This window comes from Setaria viridis, chromosome 3 (assembly GCF_005286985.2).
Source record: "Setaria viridis chromosome 3, Setaria_viridis_v4.0, whole genome shotgun sequence".
Lineage (NCBI taxonomy): Eukaryota > Viridiplantae > Streptophyta > Magnoliopsida > Poales > Poaceae > Setaria > Setaria viridis.
Genome location: NC_048265.2, coordinates 42,739,621 through 42,763,626, shown reverse-complemented (window position 1 = coordinate 42,763,626; position 24,006 = coordinate 42,739,621). Strand labels below are relative to the sequence as shown.

Genomic DNA, 24,006 nt, shown 5'->3' with positions numbered 1-24,006 from the left:
TCAAAGTATAACACCTATCAAGCCTTGTTCTTATTAAGGTATACTTAGGTATATACGGGAGCGAAAACATCCAAAGGCATCTCTGTGAGAGTGTGAGCTACCAGTGTCGTCCTTTAAAATATTTGAGGCATATTTTATTTTTTTTAAAAAAGTTAAATTTAACATTTAGCAATTCGTCAAATCATAATCCATATTTTGTTTTAAACTCAATGTTTTAATTCACTAGACGCAACACCATTATTTTCCGGCTCCGACGACCGAGTCAAATAAAGACTACTTGCATTATTGGAGTAGCCAGTAGCCTATATAATTTATATAAAGAGGCATTATTAAATTCAAGAAAATTCTATAATACTGCTGAAGCTGTCATGCTGACGGTTCTATTTGTCATTTGATATTCATGCACAAATGATCACACCACTATGCTAACATCAACTGTATGCATGCTTCCAGTATATTCTCATTTTGATCATATTCTTGTTTTATTATTGTTGACCTGTATAGATTCTAACGCCCGCATGCAACCAACCTGGTATACAAATCTTACAAGTGTACGGTCGAGATACATAATCCCTACGCGTCGAATCATGGTCCGTACATGTACTCTTTCTGTTTATATGCTTATCTAAAAAAATATGTTTGATTGAGGTCGTCATCTCTTCCGATCCTTTCTTCATTGTAAATCATAACATATTTGTAACTTATTATAAGTCGCCTTGTTTCCTTTTTTTCGTCAGTCTAAATCAAATTGTGTCCAGTACTAGAGCTGATGTGATGGATGAAAAATGCAAAATTTGCACACCTCTTAAACTGAATATTTGAATTGCACCTGAGATTGCAACAAAAGGATGGGAAAAGTTCGTCGTCCATGGCACGTATATAAAGCAAGTGCAGAGATAATTGCTTGAGAATTTTGCACGCAGCGTGGAAATCAAAGAAATGTGGCTCGAACTTTCGCATTTTCTTCAGAAAGAAATACACGTACTGTTAGCATTGGCAGCAATTACCTATGTGGATGGTGTCTGCAGAGACATGCATGAGAGGCCCAAGCAATGCCCTAACAGTAAACTATGGAGTATATCTCTTCGTATCCAGAGAAGTTAGCAGCCTGAAAATACAGTGAAGAAAGTGTGCTTCTTCCTGGCATTTTCCATGCATCCTTGTGATACGAATTTTCCTCCCTTCGTTTAATTTACTTTTTCCTTCCTTTTGCCTCCTATGCATGACAGCATGACGAGGAGTTGAGCATTCTATATAATTGGCCTACGTGGCTACGTCATTTTATATAACGCGTTGTGTGATGTACAGTATCCAGAAGACCCCAAGCAGGTCTTTGTCGTCGTGAGCCCCGGCCCTTCCTCTTTATGCGTCTAGATCTCTACGCGTTCTTGGCTTACCGCCGTGAGCATGCATAAGCTAATCGTATTATTGGTTACTTATCATTGTTGCATTTTCTGTTAAAAACATCATATAAGTCTATTTAATTTGTGTATGTAATTTTTTAATTTACATATTTTAATTCACACTACATTCAATTTAAGAAAATAAAGGTCAAAATCTAATTAACTTTGAAGATCAAATTAAATAGGAACTAGTATTTTAAGAGTAGCCTTTCCGAGAAATGAAGAGCTAGTCATTCAATTCAAGAAATTAAAGTTATACAAATACAACTACTACTGTCAATATGATAGTTCTATTTTTTATTTGATATTCATGCACTAGGAATCACTACACTGTGCTAAACATCGACCTTTAGGTTCTTGTTTTGGTCGCGGAGTTACAGTTGCAGCGCCTCTGCTGCTCCTCATGCATCACATCCCAGATCCCACTTGATCTCCTGCCTTCGCAGAAAAGCGCGCGGTTCCCGCACAGTCCACTTGATTAAATTGCAGCTGCTTGCCCCCAATAACTCGATTAGTTCCTGATCTACTTGCAATGCAAAGGATTGAACAAAGTATGCAGTGCCTAACACAGTAAAGTGCACAGTCCTGTTTATGTAACACCATGTATCTGATATAACGTAAATTAACTCCGTTTGTGCAGTTCATAGTGACATATCCTTGAGCATGTCGCTGCATCAGATGAGCCCATGCTTTGCGTGCAGTCACCTGTCCTGTCCAGGAGAAGGAAGGCGATGAGCTCCGGAAAACACTGAAGTTGTTGAAATCCTTCAGCCAGGTTCTTGGTGCATGCAAGTTCGCTCAGTGCCATAATAACATGTACATAACAGACTAAATTTCTTGGGTAGCAGAGAACTATCAGATAGACAGGAGCATTATATTTTATTAGGAGCTTTGAGTAATTAAATTTAGCAGATGGTATTAGAAAGTTATGCTCCTTGTAACTGTCATGGTCGCAAAGCATTCAATTCAAGCTGCAATCTTTCACTATAGAATACAGATTAATAAGCTTGATTGTTGAACTTGCAGATCCTACAAAGTTATTTTGTGCGGAGGTGTACATCTGCATCTTGAGTATTTGAGATCAGCCACATATTGTTAGCTCAGCAAAAGTAAGCATATGAGTTTCATGAATATAGTTAGGTACATCGATTTTTCTTTTCTATTAAGTGTGCATTAAATAGTGTGTAAAAGATCACAACAATTGTTCCTGTCCCTTATTCTCAACCGTTTGCATTTCAAAGAAGTCAATCTCTGAATGTACTTGGAGTACATCTTTACAGGACAGCTCAAATTCAGTATGAGATGACCACAAGCTAATCCATTCAAGCATGTTTATATGGTTTGATGACATTGGATTATGTTTCATGTCATATATACGAAAAGCATAAAGATAGCACTTGTGATTGGGGGAAATTAGATTAACTTAGGCACTACTCAAGAGTCAAGTCCATTGATTTGTTAATCTTCCAACGCAAATTGTTTGTTCAAAATTTACAGTAAAAGATACTGGCCCACTCCAATTTGGGGGCGGCAAGGCCGCGCCTGCCTTCTTTATTGTTTGACTCGCTAGCATTCTCTAAAATATACCAAATATAAATCCGTGATGATTTGAGTGCACCTTTTTGGTCTCATTCGATTCTTTCATATGCACTCTATTTACATGCATGCTAATCAATGCGACGTACTTGCCACCCAACTCTAGCAATAGCAATAATTGATGGGCAAGTACAATGTTTTACCTCTCACCTTAATTATTGTGCCCAAGTCCAAATGAATTTGTATTTGAGATTGGAGGGTCTAATAATGGAAATAATTCTAATGCTCGCAATCAACTTGGACAAAAAAATGTATATATATATTTGTATATACTACTACTTTTTTTCTACCCAGTGTACGACCAATAGATATAATCACAACAAATCGGACAATCAAGATCCGTTTGTTTCCTCTTTCTGCTCATATGTGTAAGGTCTATCATCTCTCCCTCCTATCTTCATGTATCATAAATCTTTACATATTTGTAATTTATAAGTCACATTGTTTCTTTTTTTCTTTTAAGTTTATATCACATTCTGTGTCCATGTGAAAGATAAAGAAAAATGCAACTTACGTTTGAACGGGCCGGGGAACATCATACAGATTGAGTATCTGAAGTGCACCTGAAAATGCTACAAAAAACGGAATTAGCTACTGCACCGTACCAATTGTTCCATCTAAATGACTGTGGCTACCCCATTGTTTTGAAAGACTAGTAAACGAAATGTGTGTCAAACATAAGCCAAAGCTTTTGGACCAAAAAAATTGCTGGGGACACTACAGCACGCTTCCAAAACACAGCCATGAGAAAAAGAAAAAAACACACAGGCACGAGCAAATTAAAAGAGAGCTCGGCAGGAACGAACATCCATCGTCCATGGCATGCATATATACCGAGTACAGAGATAACAGGGTGTGAGGGTGGTCAAGGACGGCGGCAGCCAAAGTAAGCAAAGGAAAAAAAGCAAAGGCGCTTGAGAAGTTGCACGGAGCTCGAGAGGAAATGCAACGCGAACTTCTCATTTCCTTGAGAAAAGTACGTTGTTACCTGTTAGCAGCAATGCCACCACTGAAATTAGCTATGTACATGGTGTGTGCAGAGGTACATGAGAGGTCCAAGCAATGCTCAAACGACAATAAACTTTCTTTTCGTTCGTGTTCAGAGAAGTTGCTAGGATGACAGTCCGAAAATACGGCGAAAAGACTTTGCTCTTCTCTATTTGATAAAAGAAAGGCTGTGCCTCTTTTTTTTTTTTCGGAATCGTTCCTACATCTTCTGATACTTTTCCTCCCTTTGTTTCCTTCCTTCCTTGCCTCCGACGACAAGAAGTTCAACAAATTCTAACTAGCATGAGATGGATTAGCGCGTTGTGTGATGATCTTTGCGCGTCGACGACATCGCAGGGCAGGGTGGGATAAGGTAAAGGATCGCTACGCGCTCCTGGCCTATTTGCGTTGATTATTCATGGACATCAGTCTTCGTCGTTGGCGTCGCTTCCTTCTGACTGTACTTTTGCTACAATTTTTAACTTTTCATCATGCCACAGCACAAGATCATATATTCAAATGCAACTGTGTGGGTTATCTACTCTCTGTCTCAAGGCAGTGGGTAGGTTCTGTGATCGAGTAATAAGCTTGCACATTCGCCGTGTCTCCTGTTCTCTCCTCCTCACTTGTTTATGGCCACTGTATATGGTCGTGCATGTGCAAGCTAAGCGCTCCTTCCTGGAGATGCTAGACTTTGTATGTCTCCTTTTCCATCCACCTCTGGTTGCTTACGCTGTTGGTCTATCAAAGACTATATTGCCGTTAAGCACATGCTTCACACGAATAGTTAATTTTGATCCTTGGTTCAAGTCTGTCCCATTGCCATGCTCTTATGCATCATGGACGTTAAATTTCCGTGTAACTGACATTCTGCTAGTGGCCCGCGCTAACAACGCGGCTAGCTAGTATGGTTTCAGCTATCATACTAATTGGTAATAACAACATGCACCTTTTTTTCTCTCTAGACATTTTGTGTTATTTTTCTCATAGTGATGAAGTACTTGTGTAGGGTTTTTTTTTTGAGTTGTTCTCCTGTTTTCTTCTTGAGAAACTACGTTAATGTACTATCTTCTTTCTTTTCAGCAAACCAATTTTTTCTTTGATGATCAAGATCTTGGTGCACATCTGATCCATGGACATGAAATAGACCTATGCTATTTGATATAACACTGGTCCCTTTTTAATGTCTTTAGCTCAGTATCTAAAGCCTATGGACATCATGAACTGGATCGGCTTGATACTCTCCTAGTATTTTTTTACCACATACAATCCGGTTTTGGTGTAGTTTTTTTTTATTTGATATACTCCCGCTATCATTCTCAGCAACTACACCAATGCACCATATTCTTTTGTTGCTCGGCGGAGTTATGATAAAAGCTAAAGGAATCTATTGGGAATTGTATGATATAGACATACTGACTCAATTTACAATTTCTTCTTTGACCATGACAATCTTTAGGTGAGAATATTATGACTTTTTTGTCCGGAATGGATCTAGACCTCTCCCTCCACCTTTGACACAGGCTCTTTTGGCTATGTTTACCTTGGCCTTCATACCTTGTAGTAGTACCTTATTTTGTGCTTTCAGCCTCGCCTTAGGCTTCGCGTGTCATTATTCTTGCCTTATTGTTATGGTTCCTCTCTACAGCGTGCACATGCTTCAGCTTGTTTTGCAACCTACCCATGTTCCCCATTTATCATTGCAAGTTTTGCTTGCATATCGATTATGATGTTCATTTTCTTTTGAAGCATCTTGATCTGACCAGTAGGCATGTTCTTGAGAAATCGTTTGGCCTTACCGCGATGCTATAAATTGATCTTATAATACTCTAGCTTAGCTCAAATATTTTTTCATGCTCTAATCCTATTTTTAGTTTAAATTAATGATCTTTTATATAGGCTCTTTATTTGGGTATTTTAGGGTAATGCATTTCATAGATGTTACGGCATCCCTAGTATGACATTTCATAGACTCGCTATATTTTTGTTTTTTTATCATAAATCTTTAGGTTAATATTTATGTTTTGAATGGAGTAGTATGTTTCAGAAATAAAATAAATAAAATACAAAATAAGAGAAAATAAATTACTTACCCTTAAAATGTATCCATTTGTTTTTAATATATGACATTTAAGACAAAATGATTAATTTATTTTAAACTAATACCTCATTTTAATCATCATATATTTCAAATGGAGAAATTAATATAGATTATTGTAAACTAAGCGTGGCTTAGCTCATTTTTTAACAGGAAAACTCTACTTTATAACTTTGGTGAAGTGAGAGTAGTGCTTCCTTCGTTTTAGATTATCGTCCAGCTAGCATTTGCATAGAGTCCATATTTGCTTTTTGCGTGGTACTTTGCCTTGGATTCTTAGCGTACATGCACACATGGTGTTCTAGCAAGTATGTGGGAGTTCTGGATCGGATTTAGAATAATCTAAACCGTTAGATCATCGTAAAATCCAACGGTGCATATTCTTCTTCTTTTGTAATTAATATGTGAACTTCTAGATACTCTTGGCGAACATGGTGGCTTCTTTTAACATTATTGTATTAAGATAATAAATGGCATATATAGCAAAAAAAAGATAAATAAATGCATGCATCCGAAAGATACTAGTAGTGCATGCGCTGCACGTTGTTCCTCTTGTCCATTTAATTTCCAGGGAATTTAGCCTGCATTTCAATCACATCGTTGGCTTCGCTAGCTATTTGATGATCACAGCACAAATATATATGGCTGCCTTGCACTGGACGAGCTGTATAAAGTACAGAGACAGTCACAATTCTTAGAAAGAGCAAGAAATGCTCGTAGATGGTCTTGTTCTTTCGCCCTGCTCCTCGTCTTCTTCTCTTCTCGTCCTCCATCATGTAATACTCCGTCACAAAGAAAATAAAAAAAGAGAATTCAGGTAGAGGCTCCGCAATGGCTACCCCCGCGAGTATATCGATCAAGAATCTTGCAGCAACGGGATAAGGTTACGCTTGTATTTTCAGGCGTGCATTAGCCATGCACCGATGCCCCATGATCGTCGAGTGTGCCTTACTCTGCAAATTAGAGTTGCAGGCTTTAATTTATTTGGTGGATGGACTGCAAGTGTTAATCAGTTATCATCAGTTCATGGCAAAAAGCCAGTCTCCGGATCACAGTGAGGTTGCATGCCATGGCATCTCGGATTACAAAAACTTCAAAGTTTCTTGAAATTTGTTGTAAAACAACCAGACTTTGTATGGATGGAAAGGATCGGAGGACTAGAAGTCCTAGTCTTGTCCGGTTGTTTACGGGCTCTTACCGCTTGGTTCGAAATATATATATCAGATGAGCATCCCTATTGTATACGAGGTCTACTCGTCTTCTTTGTTCCTGTGCTTATCACGAGAGATGTGAGAGGGAGACGATCCCACGTGTTTCACGGCACGTTATCAGCATGATCGCTATTCGTCGACTACGCCGAAGGAGTCGCCATCAAGCTCGACGCCGGCGATCTCATGCCGTCGTCCTTGACGACAACTACTTCAACGACGTCGACTACATAAACGTTGTCAGCAATCGGATCTGCATTGACTCTCCACCAAGCCGGCAGGTCCCCTGGCCTTGCTGAACTGTCCCACGCGACAGGCTTCGAATCCGTTCGTTGAATCAAGCTATAAGGTACGAATTGTTTTTCCGGATTTAGTAGATTAGATCGGTAGAACCAACCTTCGAGTTCGTGGTTTAATCTGCTAAATCAAACTACTACCGAAAAGTAGATGGCTTGCTTTTGTTTGATCTCGCATGATCGTCCATATTGCACCTGTATATTGGTGACTTAGGGCATGAAGTAAAAAAAAAAACGGGGGAAATGTTTTTGTGGGTAATGCTACTGGCACGATGACCAGCAGCCATAGCCAGGAACTCGCCATGGACTCGTACGCCGGTGGTTCTGAACAAGATCACGGAAGGTCACGTAATGAGAAACAGATCATGAAGATCATGACGCACACATGAACTCCACATATACACCGATCTGCAAATCGGACGTAGCGGATCCTTGCTTGCAGCAAGTTCGCCGTATGAAGCTGATACACATCTGAATCCTCCATCGCCCAAAGTCGTACAATCGTTGCTGAAATTGAATCAATTCAACCATGGGGCTACTCCCGAAGACAAGTCCCATCCGCAAAACTGGATCTGAACTCAATACTCGAGTCCGAGTCTCGCCTGCAGCGAGCTCGCCGCCTGAAGCTCAAGGGCCCTCCACATCGCCTGAAGATGCATGCCGCCGCTCGAATTGCTGCTCGTGAATCGCCACGGCCCGAACGCCGAGGCCGGCACTCAAAGTTGCCGACCGCCACTCGTAGTCGTCGCGCTGGCACCCACAGTACAGTGCCGACCACAGCTCGTAGTCATCGCGCCGCCACCCCCAGTACGAAACCGCGATGACCCGAGCCGCTGCGCCGCCTAGAGCCGCGCCGCGTCCCGCAGCCTGCAGCCGCGCCGCCACTCGACGAGGCCTGCAGCCCTGCTGCCAGCCGCCGCCAACAGTAGCCGGCATGACCCGCAGCTAGACTCCCGCGCCCCGCAGCGCGGGCACCGCCACAGCCTCGCCGCGGCTCGCAGACGTCGTGCACGAAGAGGAGAGAAAGAGGGGAGGCTGGGGAAGGAGAGGAGTGGAGGTCGGGCTAGGGGCACCCGGCCTCCCTCCCTCCATACTGGGCCAAGCAGGCAATGTGGGCCGGCCCGATCCGATCAGCTTAAGAAGGGCCCGGGAAAAAAACCTGCGTGGTTATTCTTATGAGAACACCCCCGGATAATTCAATATTCGAGCGAGCGACTAAGAACTTGCAGTTTAACCCCTAGTTTTTATTTTGAATGTTTTCTAGCAGAAAACACCTCGGGATACTTGATTTTCGCGAGAGAATAAGGTTTACATGTCTTTTACAGTATGCCCCCTTAAATTGGTATTTAAGAATTTATTTGCTGTTTTTATGTATATTAGTTATAATTATACATAAATGCAGTAGTTTTGTGCCTTTAATCATAGAAACATGGTTTTAGGTATATGAGCTCTTTAATTTTAAAACCCCTTTTGAGGGTCATAGTTGAACTTTTTCTAGCTTGTTTAATGGATATATAATTCTAAAAGTTGAACCATTAATCCCTGAAATGGCTAGAAAATTACCTATAATCATAGAAAATAGTTTTAGGTTCATGACCTCTCTCAATTTTGAAGAACCTTAGACATAATACCCCCTGCGAGTGTCATATTTATATATTTTTCCTAGCAACCGTGTGAATGGGGTAAATATTTGCTAGGACAATTCTAGGAAACTATCTAAATGATCTATTCAATAGATTAACCAATATTAATTAATTTTGCACTTGTTTCATGCATTTAAACACATGAAGTGTGCCTGTAGCAATTGCGTGAATAATGTGAGATGAAGTCCGTTATTTCTTGAAGAAATGTAATATTGGTTTTAAGTCTAGCACCATGTAATTTCAGAAGAAATGCTATATAACTATGCAAGTTATTTAATTGATTGAAATCAACACATTTACTTCCCAACATAGCATTATGATTTTACAATAGCAGTAAATTCGTAAGAAGCATGTCAGCAATTTGAGTTCATACATACCATGAAGTTATACGGAATTAATATGTTCTCTTGAAGAATCATATTTGTTGCCACGTAGGCACTTTTGCAATTCAAGAAGAATATGCATAAACTCAGTATAGCAAATGTCTATGCAATATGAAGTTGTATAAACCACATAAGTGTAAGGGGAATAATGTACATTCCAGAAGTGATGTTGGGCTCAGGGGGAGATGCATTGAGACCATGAAGCCTCATACTTACCCAAAACCATTAAATAAATAGTATTTCTTACATAAGTTGCATTATTAAGTTATATTCCTGAAGAATTTGGTTATGCTCATGAAAAGTAAGCATTTAACTTTTGCTTGAAGACCGGAAGTTTAGCATTAGTTTATGAATCTTTCCCAGAATAGAAGGGCAAATTGAATAAATTGGTGTCTCTTACCTCTGTATAGGTTTTTCTCACCTCATCTTGTGCCCACTTGCTTGTAGCAATTTTTACTTGTAGTAATCACTTTTGGAATATATAAAAGAATTACATACTGAATATTGTAAATAATTATTTTGAATTGCCTATTTGATAATCATTTGAAATGATTTTTCCACTAAAGTCTCAAGTAACCATTTAGGTTGTAGTTACTGTGTGTTGCTGCCATGTAGGTAGAATGGAAACTGAATTTCCATGAAGCACACTAACGAGTTAGTAATATATATATGTGTGTGTGTGTTTTAATTGACTTCAGAAGATTCAATTAGCCATGAAATTGTATATTACTAACCTATGTACTGAATACATAAGTCCCGTAACTTGAAGTTTATTCTATCCAAACCAAATTATTGTACACTAAATAATACAACTATGTGAATTTCATATCATATAATGGATATACTAGCAATATAATTTAATTATATGGAATATTTGAAATAATTCATAGATCATGCTTGAAGCATAACATCACCTGAAGTGCAGCTATGGTATGGAAAGGGGGAGAAATTTGGGACATAGAGACATGTGCATAATGTGGATAAAAAAAGAAAAGAAAAATTTTATAGGCATGAGCCTCGTCCTGTTAGATTGATGGACAATCAACGTGCAAGTTGGCCTGTAGCCATAGTCACTGTAATGACTAAGCATGTAGATCTGCGTAGCTTTGTAATCCAGATATCACTATGTCACTCAGAATAACAAAGTTAGTAGTTATTCCACACTAATGTCAGGACATGCATTAATTAGAAGTCTTTGCATGAACATCACATCAAAATTCCGCTTCGTGTTGGCTTGTAGCCATCATGCTATTTCTATCATTGCACTTCTATCATTGCACCAGCTTGCATGTTGTGCTCATTCAAAACTTCTCCTGTTGAGAAGTAGCTCCCACTCTGATAAGATGGCCAGTAAGCCATCATAGCACTCTATCAACCAGCTAGCATGCTGACAAATCAATGTATTATATACATATGTGCAAAATGACTGGTAGTCATTAAATAATCTTTAGTCAAGAAGGCTAAGATTCGGGGGAGCAAACCGGTCTAGAATAGATCCAATGAGAAATTTGTCCAATTAGAAACTGGTTAGCCCAATTAGAATGGGTTTGCGGACAAATGAAGAGAAATGGACTTGTTAGTCCATTGTGTGGAAAACAATTTTATATTATGGATTCAAAAGCATATGGGGAATTCCTGAATGTAAAAAGTAATTAAATTTTCCGGAAGAAATTCCATGTAGATTATATTTTGCATAAATTTTAAACTTGAAATTTGATTATCAAAATTACTTGGTATGAGTATTTGGATGAATATTTTTTTAGGCTAAATAAAAAAAGCTGGATAACATAATAGTTCTGATCTTGCTAGCTGCATAACAAATAACCCCTAAAGTTTAAAATAAAGTGCGTGAATTTTATTTCACCATCTTAGCATACAAATGAGCATCAACTTGAAGTTGGAGAAACATGGATATGAATTTCCATTATATGAAGTTTAAAATAAAGTGCATGAATTTTATTTCTCCTCAAGCTTGTTGCAAGCTGTGCCGGCTCGCAGTGGAACAGGTTGTGCTTGTTGGACAGATTGCTGCAATGAAGCTGCCACATGATCTATTGTTTTTTTTTCTGGAGCTTCTTGCATGCATGCTAGTCTGCATTTCCTTGTGGTGCAGTTGTGCTGATAGATTCTTATTGGCAATGCAAATTATCCCAACGTTGAAGAATTAGGGCACATGGTTATATGGCTCAGGACCAACTGAATAAAGGTCATTTTCTTTTGCCTTACCATCTCAAATTTCCCTCATTGTGGTGTGTGATTCTGCCCAATAGTTATAGCTTCTGGTGCTAAGTTTTTCATAAGCTTATGGTGAACAAGCATTTGTTATTTTTCTTAAACCACAATTCCCTGCAACTAGTCTGGGTCTGCCTAGCTTTAGCAAAATATTTGGGTTTTCATTTTCATCTCAGAATTCATAAATTATCGTGGTTATGAACTAATCTTTCCAAGGTCATTCAAGGAAAGAAATTTGTCACTAATGCTGCCGGACCCAAGTCTGCTTCTATGGATCTAGTTGCCGCCAATCTTCATCACCACTGGTGAGTTTTTGTCACCCTTGTCGCAAGCCGCTCTGGCATGCAGTGGATCAGGCTGTGACTACACTGTCTTATGTGTGACGAGCCACTACATGCGCCCTGCCCTTTTCGTGGTGCATACTTCAGTGGAGTAGTCACGGTGTTGTGTGAGCCAATAGTTTCCCAGAACTGATTGCAATGAGAGATGCAGCTAAGCGAGCCTTATTGTCCATGGGTCTTTCGTTCAGCTGATGTTAAAGATTTAAGGTTCCTGACTGTTACTTTGCTTAAGACACCTTGCAGGTGAGATGGCATCTAGTAATCTTTGTTGCTTTGCTTAATTTTAATGGAACTACTGTTAATATTGAGTCCCTCTATATAAGTGTCAGAATGATTCATAGATGGAAATATGATGGCTAAACTGACATGGCTCATGGAATCTAACAATAGTTAATTAAGTGATCTAGAAAAATAAAAACATAGATGGGTTATATGCTGGAATCTGGATTGGAGAAGTCAGTACAGTTTTGTTGCCTCGACCTGAACCTGTCGTAGTATGATCATAATGTGTGTGTGTGTGACCATTCTGACAAATCGGTAGCTACCAATTATGTCTTGTTCCGAACTATTGACATCTGCCTGCAGCTCCAAGATCACATTAGAGCAGATTGATCAGAACAAAAAAGCTTGACAGTTGCTTGCATTATGAAAGACATTCAAACAAGTTCAGATGATGGTGAAGGCTGAATATCTCGAGGCAAGTGTAGAAAATTCTTGTTAGCTTGATGGTTCATGTCTTTCCTTAAACATCCATTTGTATGCCTGTAATGTGGTCCTTCATAACCCTTCTTATGGCGTGATGATGGATTCCAAAGAAAATCATATGCTCGTGCTTGATCGTGGCGAAGGCCAGCGTTTGCACATTGTTTCTTTCATTCACTTGTATCCTGCTAACTAAAGACAGCCTTGGGACCGTCGGCCACGAAATATTTGATGTACCAAGTGTGTCTTTATAATTTGAAGTAATAGAATTTGTGATTTCACTCGTTAAGCGTGTTGTGAAATTATGAAGAACTTTTTTAGGTGTTTGTGATCGGCCAGCAATTTTAGGTGTAAGAAACAATGTGTTGGCCAACGCGTATCAAGAATAATTAATCTAATCCATAAGAGCACGCCCAACAATTTAATCCATGTACAGAAAAATATACGCATCTCTTATGCATCCTCCAACTTGTCAGGGCTGAATTGACCATGCGCACCTCCGAACGATTACCTGCGCCACACCTCTCCGGAAAAAAAAAACGCATCTACCACTGTTGGTCCCTAACGATTAAAAAAAAAACAGTTTCGGGCTCCGCCCCTGCTTGCACTTGGGGGCAGCCATCCAAAACTACGAGACACAGTGAGCGAAGAGGATGGAATTGGACAAGGGAGGAAAAGATCATCCTGCATATATGTACATATACTAATATACATAACGAAGAGAAATGGCAGCCAAATGCAAGCAGACGGCTGATAATTTGCTTGCAGTGTGGCAGGAAATGCAGCACGAACTTCCCCTTTTTCGGAAAAAGAAAAAAATACAACCATGACTGAAGCAATACGGAAAAGGTCAAAGAAAGGAGCCTGAATAAATTCTCCTCTGTTTTTCAGAGAATCTGCAAGGATAACCGCCCGGAAACACAGCGAAAAGCCCCTGAATTTTCTGGGCATTGTCCCTGCATCTTCTCAGGTCTTTCCTTCCTTGTATGACTAGGGATTAAACAAGTTTTATATCATTCGCAATGTACGATGGTTCATCGGAATTCGGAACAAGTGCGAGATCAACGCGCTGCGTGACGAATAACCCAGCAGACCCCAGGTTTGGGTCTTGAGCGAGCTCCTTTCCTCGATCCATCTTCTGATCTTCACGCGTTGAGATCACGGGCAGGACAGGGCAGGATAAGATAAAATCTCTACGCGTCCATGGGTCGCCGCCGTTGATTCTTGCGAAGTCGTCGTCGTCGGTCGTCGCCTCCTTTTGCTGCACCGGAGAGCAAGTGGCAAGCTACCTTCTTTTAAATATTCTGCCGCTGCCAGTTCACAAGTTCAAATGCAATTCGTTCAAAAAAGATCGCCGAGTTCAAATGCATTGCGCGCGTATATATACGCGGGCGATACTCGTGCGTTCTCTGTGCCAACTGCCAAGAAGCCAGTGTTTTTTTTTTTCTAATATCGGAGCTGTAGTAAGTCGGCTCGTTTCCTGTCTTCTTTCTTCCGGCCTCTTCCTTACCGTGTGTTCTGTGTTGCTTGAATTTTTTTGGCTAATAGTCTCTCAATGTTTTTTCTTGGGTTTTGGCTAATAGTCTCTCAATGTTTTTCCTTACCGGTTAAAAAGAAGGACAACAACGAAGAACGTCACAGCTGCTGCATTTTTTTTTGCCTCTGTACGTGACAACTGCTACATGGATGTGCTACGTTCTTTTTAATCCTCTCACGTGGTCAAGGCCGGCCATTCGGTTTAAAAATAAAAATCTTCCTAAAATCTTCCTAAATTACAACTATTTTGATGTGTTGTGCCGTTCTTTCATCTTTGAAAAATAGGTGTGTCCATCGCTAAACCCTAGACTATACATTTTACCGAGCCCAAGAAACACGAAATATGGTGTCGTTGCAAATCAAAAGAAAACGAATTGCATTTATACATGCAGATGCTGGATCTGTTCCTGCTACATGCAAATGAAACGGCGTTGACCCAGATATAGCCGGTTGTTTCTCTCTTTTTAATTACCATTTTAATTATTTTATATTTGAATTGAAGTCTTACCTCTTAGGAGGGAATGGGAGTACCTTAGCATTGCCCCCTTTTTTTTTTCAACTCCGAAAGGTCTGAAATTTGATGAAATTTGAATCTTGGTTCTATTCCCAATTCCCAATGTTCACTAAGGTCTCGTATGGAGAAATAATAATCGCCTGGCTCCAGTACACATGTATTGTGGTTGATTGGCATGGAAATTAGTCCATTTTTTTTACTCCACTCCACATGTATAAGAAGGAAAGCAAAGATATAGAACTTTCACTACCGGAAACAATAACTTTGCCGAGTGTCGCAGGCACTCGGCAAAGGTTCAAATACACTCGGCAAACATTTTGCCGAGTGTAACACTCGGCGAACCCTACTCGGCAAACTTTCCCTCGGCAAACAGTTAGTTTGCCGAGTGTCGACCATCGGGCACTCGGCAAATCTTTTGCCGAGCGCCAGAAAACACTCGGCAAAATATAACACTCGGCACAAAAGCGGTAACGGTATGTGACGGTAACGGCTACTTTGCCGAGTGTCAGACGGCAGACACTCGGCGAAGCATTACGTTTTGCCGAGTGTATTCTGGACGGCACTCGGCAAAGAGAAAATATTTGCCGAGTGCCACTAGGACAGCACTCGGCAAAGAGGAAATCTTTGCCGAGTGTGTTTCCCAGCGGCACTCGGTGAAGGGGGCCCGGTTTGCCGAGTGTATTTCCCCGAGGCACTCGGCACAGACGCTGCTTCCGCCAGAATTTTTCTAGCCATTTGCCGAGTGTTTTCCTGTTGGCACTCGGTGAACTTACCTAGTTTGCCGAGTGCCTTCTTAGTGGCACTCGGCAAAAAGACCAACCCAGCAAAAATTTTTTGACACCTTTGCCGAGTGTTGCGGAGATGCACTCGGCAAAGCCGGCATGTAACAGGAAATTTCCTCTCAAATGTTACGTATAAAAATGTGTCCGGCTGCCTACTGAAAAAATAGAAATGTTACGTATAAAAGACCCCTCTCAAAAGACAACTAGAGAAGCACATGCATATAAATTACACCACAGGCATATAAATTGCACCACAAGCATCACAAGCACACAAATAACATTCACAAGTTCTCGTCGAAACAAGTAATTCACAAGTTTTACCACAGCTAACACCTCTATTTCACAAGTCACTGAGGAGGATGAGGAGGCTGAGGAGTATGTGCAGGTGGCCACTGCCCCCAAGAAGATTCTGCATTGGACGCCGCCGATTGATTCTGCACAAAGTTATAGAGATTGCATTAGTCACTTTTCTAGTGTAAGTCTGTAATGCCTGTACTTTCTAGTTTAACTCTAGATTGATTGTAAGGTTGAGAGTGACTCACAGGAGTAGCTGCAGGAGGTGGTCGAGGTGACGGGAACAGGTTCGGTGGCATGGGTGGTGGAGTCTGACCTAAACTGTGAAAGACACTCTGCATGTATTGGAACATCTGCTCCGTCCTCTGCCTTTCTAGCTGCCGATCCGCCTCGATCCTCGCCTCTAGTTCCTCCCGGCGCTTCCGTTCTACCTCCACCTGGGCCTACAATTTCAAGCCAAACATCATTTTCTAATTTCAACAACTAAAGCCCTACAATTTCTAATTTCTAATTTCTAATTTCTAATGTTAACCTACTTTCTAATTCTGATTTTCTAACTTCAAAAAGAAAAATTCATTACCGGGAGGGTGAGGGACGCCGGCCTAGAGAGGCGATGGGACGTCCGACGGCGGCGGGAGCGTCAGGAGCTCGGCACCAGGGCCCTAGGACACCGGTGGCAGGGGACCACGGGCGGGTCGGGCTGGGGGCGCCGGTGCCGGGATCGGGGTGGGGGCGACCGGTGGGCCGGGGCGCCGGGGCAGGGGGTGCCGGGGCCGTGGGCGCCGGGGCCGGACCGGGGGCGGCCGGGGCGCCGGGGCGGCCGGGCACGGGGCGCCGGGGGCGGCTGGTGGGCCGGGGCCGCCGGGCAAGGGGCGCCGGGGCCGGGGGCGCCGGGGCCGGGGCGTGGGCGGCCGGTCGGGCGAGGCGCCGGGCAGGAGGCGCAAGCGGCGGAGGAGACGGGCGGGCCGGGGGCGCGGGCGGGGCGGTGGCCGCCGGCGGGGCGGGGCGCGTGCGGGCGCGGGGGCCGGCGGGCGGGGCAACAGGCGGCGGTGAAATGAATCGACGAAACGCTAAGTGCTGGACATATCTTCGAATCTTTGCCGAGTGCCCGCGATCTGGCACTCGGCAAAGGGAAAAATTAACTGCCCCCCCGTCCCCGAATTCACGCGGGACAGGTACTTTGCCGAGTGCCAGATCGGGGGTACTCGGCAAAGTCGTATTGTTTGCCGAGTGCTCAGATCTGCGGCACTCGGCAAAGTTAAATTGGAATTTTTTTATTTGAAGCACGGTCGAAGGTAGTGGGCCCGTCTAACTAGTTTGCCGAGTGCCCCGTGAAAACACTCGGCAAACCATACTCTTTGCCGAGTGTTTTCTGCAGACACTCGGCAAACGTTACATGCAATAACGTATTTTACTGACCTTTTTCTAATATACTTGTTCAAAATCGTGTCAAAATCACTCAGCAATGGTTAAATTAGTTTTCTACTGATATTATTCCATTATTTCATGCAGTTATAGCTCAAATTCCAGTTATATCTAATAAAAATCTGTAATTGCATTTAATCAATAAAAAATACCAAACGCATCCGAAAAATTTCCAAATTTTGACATGAACCAATCTGTGTTGTGTGTTGCCTATACAAAAAGAGTTGAAGCCACACCTTAATTCAAGTGTCACTTGGACACCAAATCTTATTGGCTCCTTTCTAACTTCTATGAATCCTTCCATGAGATGAGTCGGTTTCTAAGCATCATATGTCAGAAATTGGGTGAAACCTTCTCAATTTTTTACCACAGCCTCCACACATAATATCATGACATCTTGACAAATCTTGTGATTTTCAGATTTCGTTTGGTTTTTTTACAATTTAACAACCATTGAACCACAGGTTTGTGGTCGTGTTTTTTAAAAACAATGTTCAAAATTTCTTTTCATTTTCTGGTTCAGACCTCAATCCGGACTCTATAATATGAATATGATTTTTTCACTGATTTCAATCCATTATTTCAAGTACTTGCAGTTAAAATTTGACTTCAATAAAAAATCCCTATTAATGCAAACAAAGCATTAAAAATCCCAAACAGACCCGAAAATAGACCAACTTTTAATATGTATAACCAAATGTCCTACGTGGGGAGTAGAAAAAGTGTGGAGGGTGTTGGAGGGAAATTTTTGGTTTGTTTGCCGAGTGCCGACAGGAACACTCGGCGAAGTGTTGGTTTTGCCGAGTGCCTTTGGGCCGGCACTCGGCAAAGTGTCTAGTTTGCCGAGTGTCCCGTCGTGGCACTCGGCGAAGTTTTCAGTGTGCCGAGTGTGTGCGTGTGGCCCTCGGCGAACTCATCTTTGCCGAGTGTCGGAGGTCAACACTCGGCAAAGGTCTAACGGCCGGCCCAACCCGGTAACGGACGACGCACGTGCGACGCACGCGCTGTTGATTTACCGAGTGTAGCTTATTTGCCGAGTGTCTTGGAGTGGTTTGCCGAGTGCCTTTTTTTTGGCACTCGGCAAACCTCCTATTTGCCGAGTGTATTTTGTTCGCCGAGTGCCTCCTTGTATACACTCGGCAAATAGGGTGTTTGCCGAGTGCCCGAAAAAATACACTCGGCACACTTTTTACACTCGGCGAATTTACTGTTTCCGGTAGTGTTTACATATAGAAGCAATGGAGCTCTTTAGCTCCGTTTACAAGAAGGAATCTTGTACAATGTTACATATAGAACAATCTAATTCCAGCAGTGATTGGAATTATTACATTCCACGAGACATTGCAAAGCAAAGATATGCACCAAAATGTGCTTTTTTTCAATAAAGGAGATTTTTTTATATTAAAATTCAAGGCTTTTACATCAAGTTGATATAGAATCCTTGAACCACATTCCTGGCCTCTGCGTTACCAAGTTATTACACTTCTTGACTATGAATGGAGTCAGTGAATAACTAAGAAGATAACCGGCAATGGAGAGGAGTTATGTTTTCCTTTTTTTTTTTGAGGGTAGAGTTATGTTTTTCTTTTTCAAAACCATAACGACCAACGAGATCCCAGACATATTTGACACGCTAACAGGTTGAGGAAGACCCTGAGCCACATGTGCGACAGACAAAGAGTGTGGTTAATTAACTGTTGCTCGTCACAAAGCTGAGGGACACGTACGAATCATCCGAGTTATTTGTAGGACTAGGCACACATTTCTAGCGATTGCTCAGCTACACGATACTCATCCTTTTGCGCAGAGGATCCTCTCCACCGTAGTGGGTATGGAGAACACGGACGCTCCGCGCCATAGAACGAGTGATCTTCGGAAATTCAGCTGCTGAAATCCAATTGGACGGCCGTGTCTAACTAGGTCTAGTCTCCGGAGAGACGACAAGGGAGCACGGCATCCAATCGCAGTCGCTCCGCGGCGGCGCCACGGCTCAAAGCCACGCGGCGCTCCCGCGTTCGTGCTCGCCGTCGCAAGAACCAAGAAGACAACCTCCCCTCTAGATCTTTAGTTTTTTCTCGGAAACCTCCGGCCACTCCAGTGTCCAGTCTACTGGAAGTCTTGAATTAACGGGGCGAGGTTTGGTCGTGTGGAAGCTTGCGCTACATTTCCACACACGTACCCGTGGATCGGTCGACGCTATAAAAAACGCCGGCCTCGTGCTCTCCCGACCTACTCACTCGACGAGCCTTGGTCGCGGGCAATATTTCAAGCGTCGCGTCGCGGCAAGATCGCCAGAGAGAGTAGTGGTGTTGCCTGTTGATCGAGAATTCAAGATCGACGAGCTAGCTATAGTAGATTGCCATGCCGCCGAACAAGCGGGAGCTCGAGGAGACCGGCGGCGGCACGCCGTCGCTGGCGCCGGTGCTCAAGAAGCGCTGCCGGTCCTTCGACCTGTGAGCATAGCACCTCCCCCCTGGTCTCTACGGGACCCTTCTCTTCTTTAATTAGCTTGATTGATAGCTGAAAAATCGAGCCTGCTTTGAACTGGGAACCTGCAGGGAGATCAGGGGTTGCCGGCATCTGCAGGAGCTTGCCGCCGCCGTGAAGGTCAACCTCGAGGCCGCGCACGAGTCCGCCGTCGCCCGGGTACGTAACCTTCACCGGATCCATCAGTACACAGAAGAGTAGCAGTAGCAGAGACTACCTGCAGTCCTGTACCTTCTCCCAGTCATTTCGTGGCTTCGTTGGTGGAAACTTAATTTGGACCATACAACTCGGGAGTCGGGAGCCGCTTGGGATTTGCAAACCCTTAGAATCATCGGAATTTAGTACAGGATTCTCCATTCGGTTGCTTTGGTCTTTTCATTTACCATTTCCAGACACTAACCAGGAAATATGATGTTGTGACGATAATCTTGGATGATGTTGCTCTCGACCTTTGGTAGGTATGGATTAGCTTTCGCTTTCGTAGCCTTGACCAAAGCATTGCCATAATCAACGGCTTTTCTCATCTTCGGATATGACTATTTTTTATTTCCCTATGACTATTTATGACGAAATATTCAGTATTGTGATATTTAATCTTAGGAAAAAGGATAGCTCAACTTCAAATGAAAAAGAAAGATGTATAAAAAGTTACACTTGATTAGATGGTATCTCTTAATAGTTCTCCAATAGTCCAATGACCGTAAAAAAGCTCTCGTAGTTTCTGTTCAGCATTTCTGTTTAGTTAATCATTAGTAAAGTTGCCCTCTTCTTTTTGGCAGATACCAGAGGAGGTTGCCAAAGCACTGACAAGCTTCTTAAGCCGTGCTCCTAGGTAGCATCTACACTTCACATCACCACCAGTATTAGTTTTCATTTTTTTTATATATATGCACATGGTGTGGGATGTGGTTGCGTTTGCCATTTCATCTTACCAAAGTCTTTTGTTCCACAGTTTGTGCAGAACTCTGGTTGATCAGAACCGGCCTCCGAGATACAAGCTCACCTTCCTGAATGGATTGGGCACTGAAGTTTTTACAAAAAAGAACATCCGTGACACAAATAGGGAGCCTCTCAAGATATGTATTATAGCAAACTACCAGGAAGAATCGGATCCTCGTTTTGTTTCTGCTAAGATCAGGGTTGTTGTTCTTGATGGTGATTTCAATAGACACAACCAAGAATGCTGGACGTTGGAGGAGTTCAGCAACTCCATAGTACGCCCACGAGACAAGGTTGGGGCTGTCCTGACAGGAGATCTTGAGCTTAGTCTGACAAATGGACAGGCTTATCTACATGACGCTACTTTTATCGATAATTCCAAATTTGTGAGGAGCGGCAAGTTCAGGCTTGGGGTTATGGTTATTGACAATCTCGGTGAACGAGTCCAAGAAGGCATCACTGAACCTTTCACTGTCAAGGAACGGCGTGGCGAAGGTGATCCTGAATCTGAATAATGTTGAACTTATGTTACCTTCAGAACTTTTTCTTGAACATGTTATTTTTTATTCGAAAATTTAATCGATCAAGTTTTATATGTTTATAGTTATCTTTATGCTTACAGGATACAGAAAGCATGATATACCATCATTGAATGACGATGTGTGGCGCCTGAAGAACATCTCAAAGGATGGTCCTCTTTATGACGCGTTGAGAGGTTGTGGCATTTTGTTTGTCAAGGACTTCTTGAGGTTGTATTATAAGGATCAGCAAGCTCTTCGAACAGTAAGACAAGAATTCCTTTGTGTACCTTCTCATTCGAATTACATATTGCTTAATATAATTGGCTTCTGTTACCTCCCCTGTATTTAGATTCTCATCAAGGCCAAAGAATCAGCTTGGACGACTATTGTTGAGCATGCTAAGAAATGCGACCCTGGACGAGAGTTATATTCTTTTCTTGTTGAAGGCTATAGTGTTCTGCTTTTCTTCAATTCTGTATATCAAATTGTTGGAGCGAAATTTGACGACAACTATTCGCCCTTTGATGATCTTGAGAATGCTAGAAAGGTGTAACTCTGATACTAATAGTGAGACTTTACTTCAAGTTTCTGAATTGCAGGCCGTGTATTCTGAAATCTTTTTTTCGGCACAACGGTGCAGTGTATATGACAGATTTACTCATATACAAACTCATGTCCATGTTCAATGAAATGTATCATTAATTTCTTATCTGATCGTAATGTTGCAGGACCTGGCCATACAATGGAGTAAAGTTGCATACAAAAATATGACCTACAATCAACCGGATTATGAAATGGATGATGATTGCAAACCAAGACCAATCAATCAGGGAATGTTTCACGGAATTAACATGCTGGAGAGTAAATTTACTGACCTTATCATGCAAGGCCATATTGGTGAAAATAGTAATACCCGTCATATTGCTTAATGTTTTCAACAATTGTTTTTGACTTTGTAACAAATGGTTAGCTGATAATAAATTTTATTTTTTACAGCCAGAAACATTTGTCAAGCTGATAATCAACAAGGTACGTCGGGTAGTCATTCCCAGCAGTGCGCATTAAAAAGGCTGGGATCCATTCGACTTACGCAAAATTATGACGTAAGTAATGCATGTGTACCTCCTGGATAAGGAAACTAAAAAGATTTTCTCTGCATTCTAAATGCAGCTACCTTTCTTATCCTTCGGATAAAATTTGACATTTTTCACAACATCAGTAGTAACCCAGAAAAGATGTGTAGTGGTTCATCGTATTCTTATTATTTCTTCTACAATAGGCATTTCTTAAAATTATTTGGTCTAAATTTATCCTATTATTCCAAGCACAGATGAAATTTTCCTTCTCAAGAAATATTTTATTAACATTTTCACACACAAGAAGAATAGAAGAGAACTGCACATAGAAGCATATCCTAAAGCAGCTGCACTGATGAATTTCTAAGAAGCTGAGCATAGATTTCAGGATCTTTAGAATGAGTTCAGTTCTCTTTTGAAGAAAACCTAAAAGCATTTTTCTTGTTATTTTGTTATGTGAACAATACTGTGCAAAGCAGATCCTTAACTGAATCATACTCTCACAGGATGAATCACTTGGCTACAATGTCTACCTGGACTCTAGCTCTGAACATTGTGTGAACACCTCTGCAACTGACATCACAGGTTTAGTCACACTTCATTGCCCAGCTACCGTGGCAAATGGAACTACAGGGTCGTCTGTTGTTTTGACACAAGCATCCCTAACGATGGATGATGAGGTTTACAACATACCCTTGATAGAGAATGGTAATTATAGTTCCATTCTATGCGCTGGAAGCTGCAAGTTTTAGGAATAAGTCGTAAACCTACTGATACAATGTCCATTGCAGATGCTGCATCCCCCAGTTCTGTGAAGAGCAACAACCAGAGGGAGCTCACTTTGGCGCCTCTCTTTGTGCTGTCAGAGCTCTGTCAGACTCTCCTTTGTACTCAAGGCATAGCAGCTTCAAAGAGCCCAGTTGCCATGATACGCCAGAGCTGGGAGCAGAACCGGCTGTGTGAGGAATGTCCGGCTGTGTGAGGATGTCTAAGTGGAAATAACGAATTAATAAATAAAACATCGATCCGTTGGTTTGTCAGTCTCAAGATGCCCTCTGGGGAACGGCAAGCACAAGTTAACTGACGACACCGATCGAGTAAATGTTGATGGAGATGTGTATAGTGAAGATATTTTTTCACTCAATTTTCAGCTTGCTATTAGTGATTAGCTTGCAGCATTTTTTAAACTTTGAATGCTGTTCATGTATTGCCACTTAATGGGCTATCAAAATTGTTTGACCTTGTTTGGTGAGAATATAAATTTCAGCGAACAACCTACAGTGACATTCCAGGTTTGTGTTTTTTGAAAGAAAAAAAAAGAGATTCTGGTGATATTTTTTTAAGGCCATGTTCCTTCAAGTAGAATTCTGGTAACTGATCCACGCCATATTTCTTGTGCCAGAAGTTCTGTGACATTTCACTAAAACAAATTGTAATTTTGGCACATTAAGAAGAGAACATGGTGGGAGAAGAAGACACCAAAAATGAGCAAATTACATTTAAACCTGCCACCAGCCAGCATGCAGATCCAAGAAAAAAAAAA

The 24,006-nt window shown here is 41.8% G+C and overlaps 1 protein-coding gene across 2 annotated transcripts; it reads left to right on the top strand.

Annotated features, from left to right (window-relative positions):
- Positions 1–19,669: 19,669 nt before the first annotated feature.
- LOC117847930 (calmodulin-binding protein 60 B) lies at positions 19,670–23,737 on the top strand. 2 transcript variants are annotated; one of them, XM_034729234.2, is made up of 10 exons: positions 19,670–19,893; positions 19,999–20,086; positions 20,707–20,759; positions 20,880–21,361; positions 21,489–21,649; positions 21,737–21,934; positions 22,116–22,293; positions 22,384–22,490; positions 22,970–23,171; positions 23,255–23,737. In XM_034729234.2, the coding sequence occupies exons 1-10, from the start codon at positions 19,802–19,804 to the stop codon at positions 23,443–23,445; spliced, it is 1,752 nt and encodes a 583-aa protein (XP_034585125.1). In that variant the 5' UTR covers positions 19,670–19,801; the 3' UTR covers positions 23,446–23,737. The 2 variants fall into 2 exon arrangements, with proteins under 2 accessions (XP_034585125.1, XP_072148964.1); XM_072292863.1 differs by lacking the exon at positions 23,255–23,737 and having other exon boundaries at positions 22,384–22,416; positions 22,970–23,085.
- The last annotated feature ends 269 nt before the right edge of the window (positions 23,738–24,006 follow it).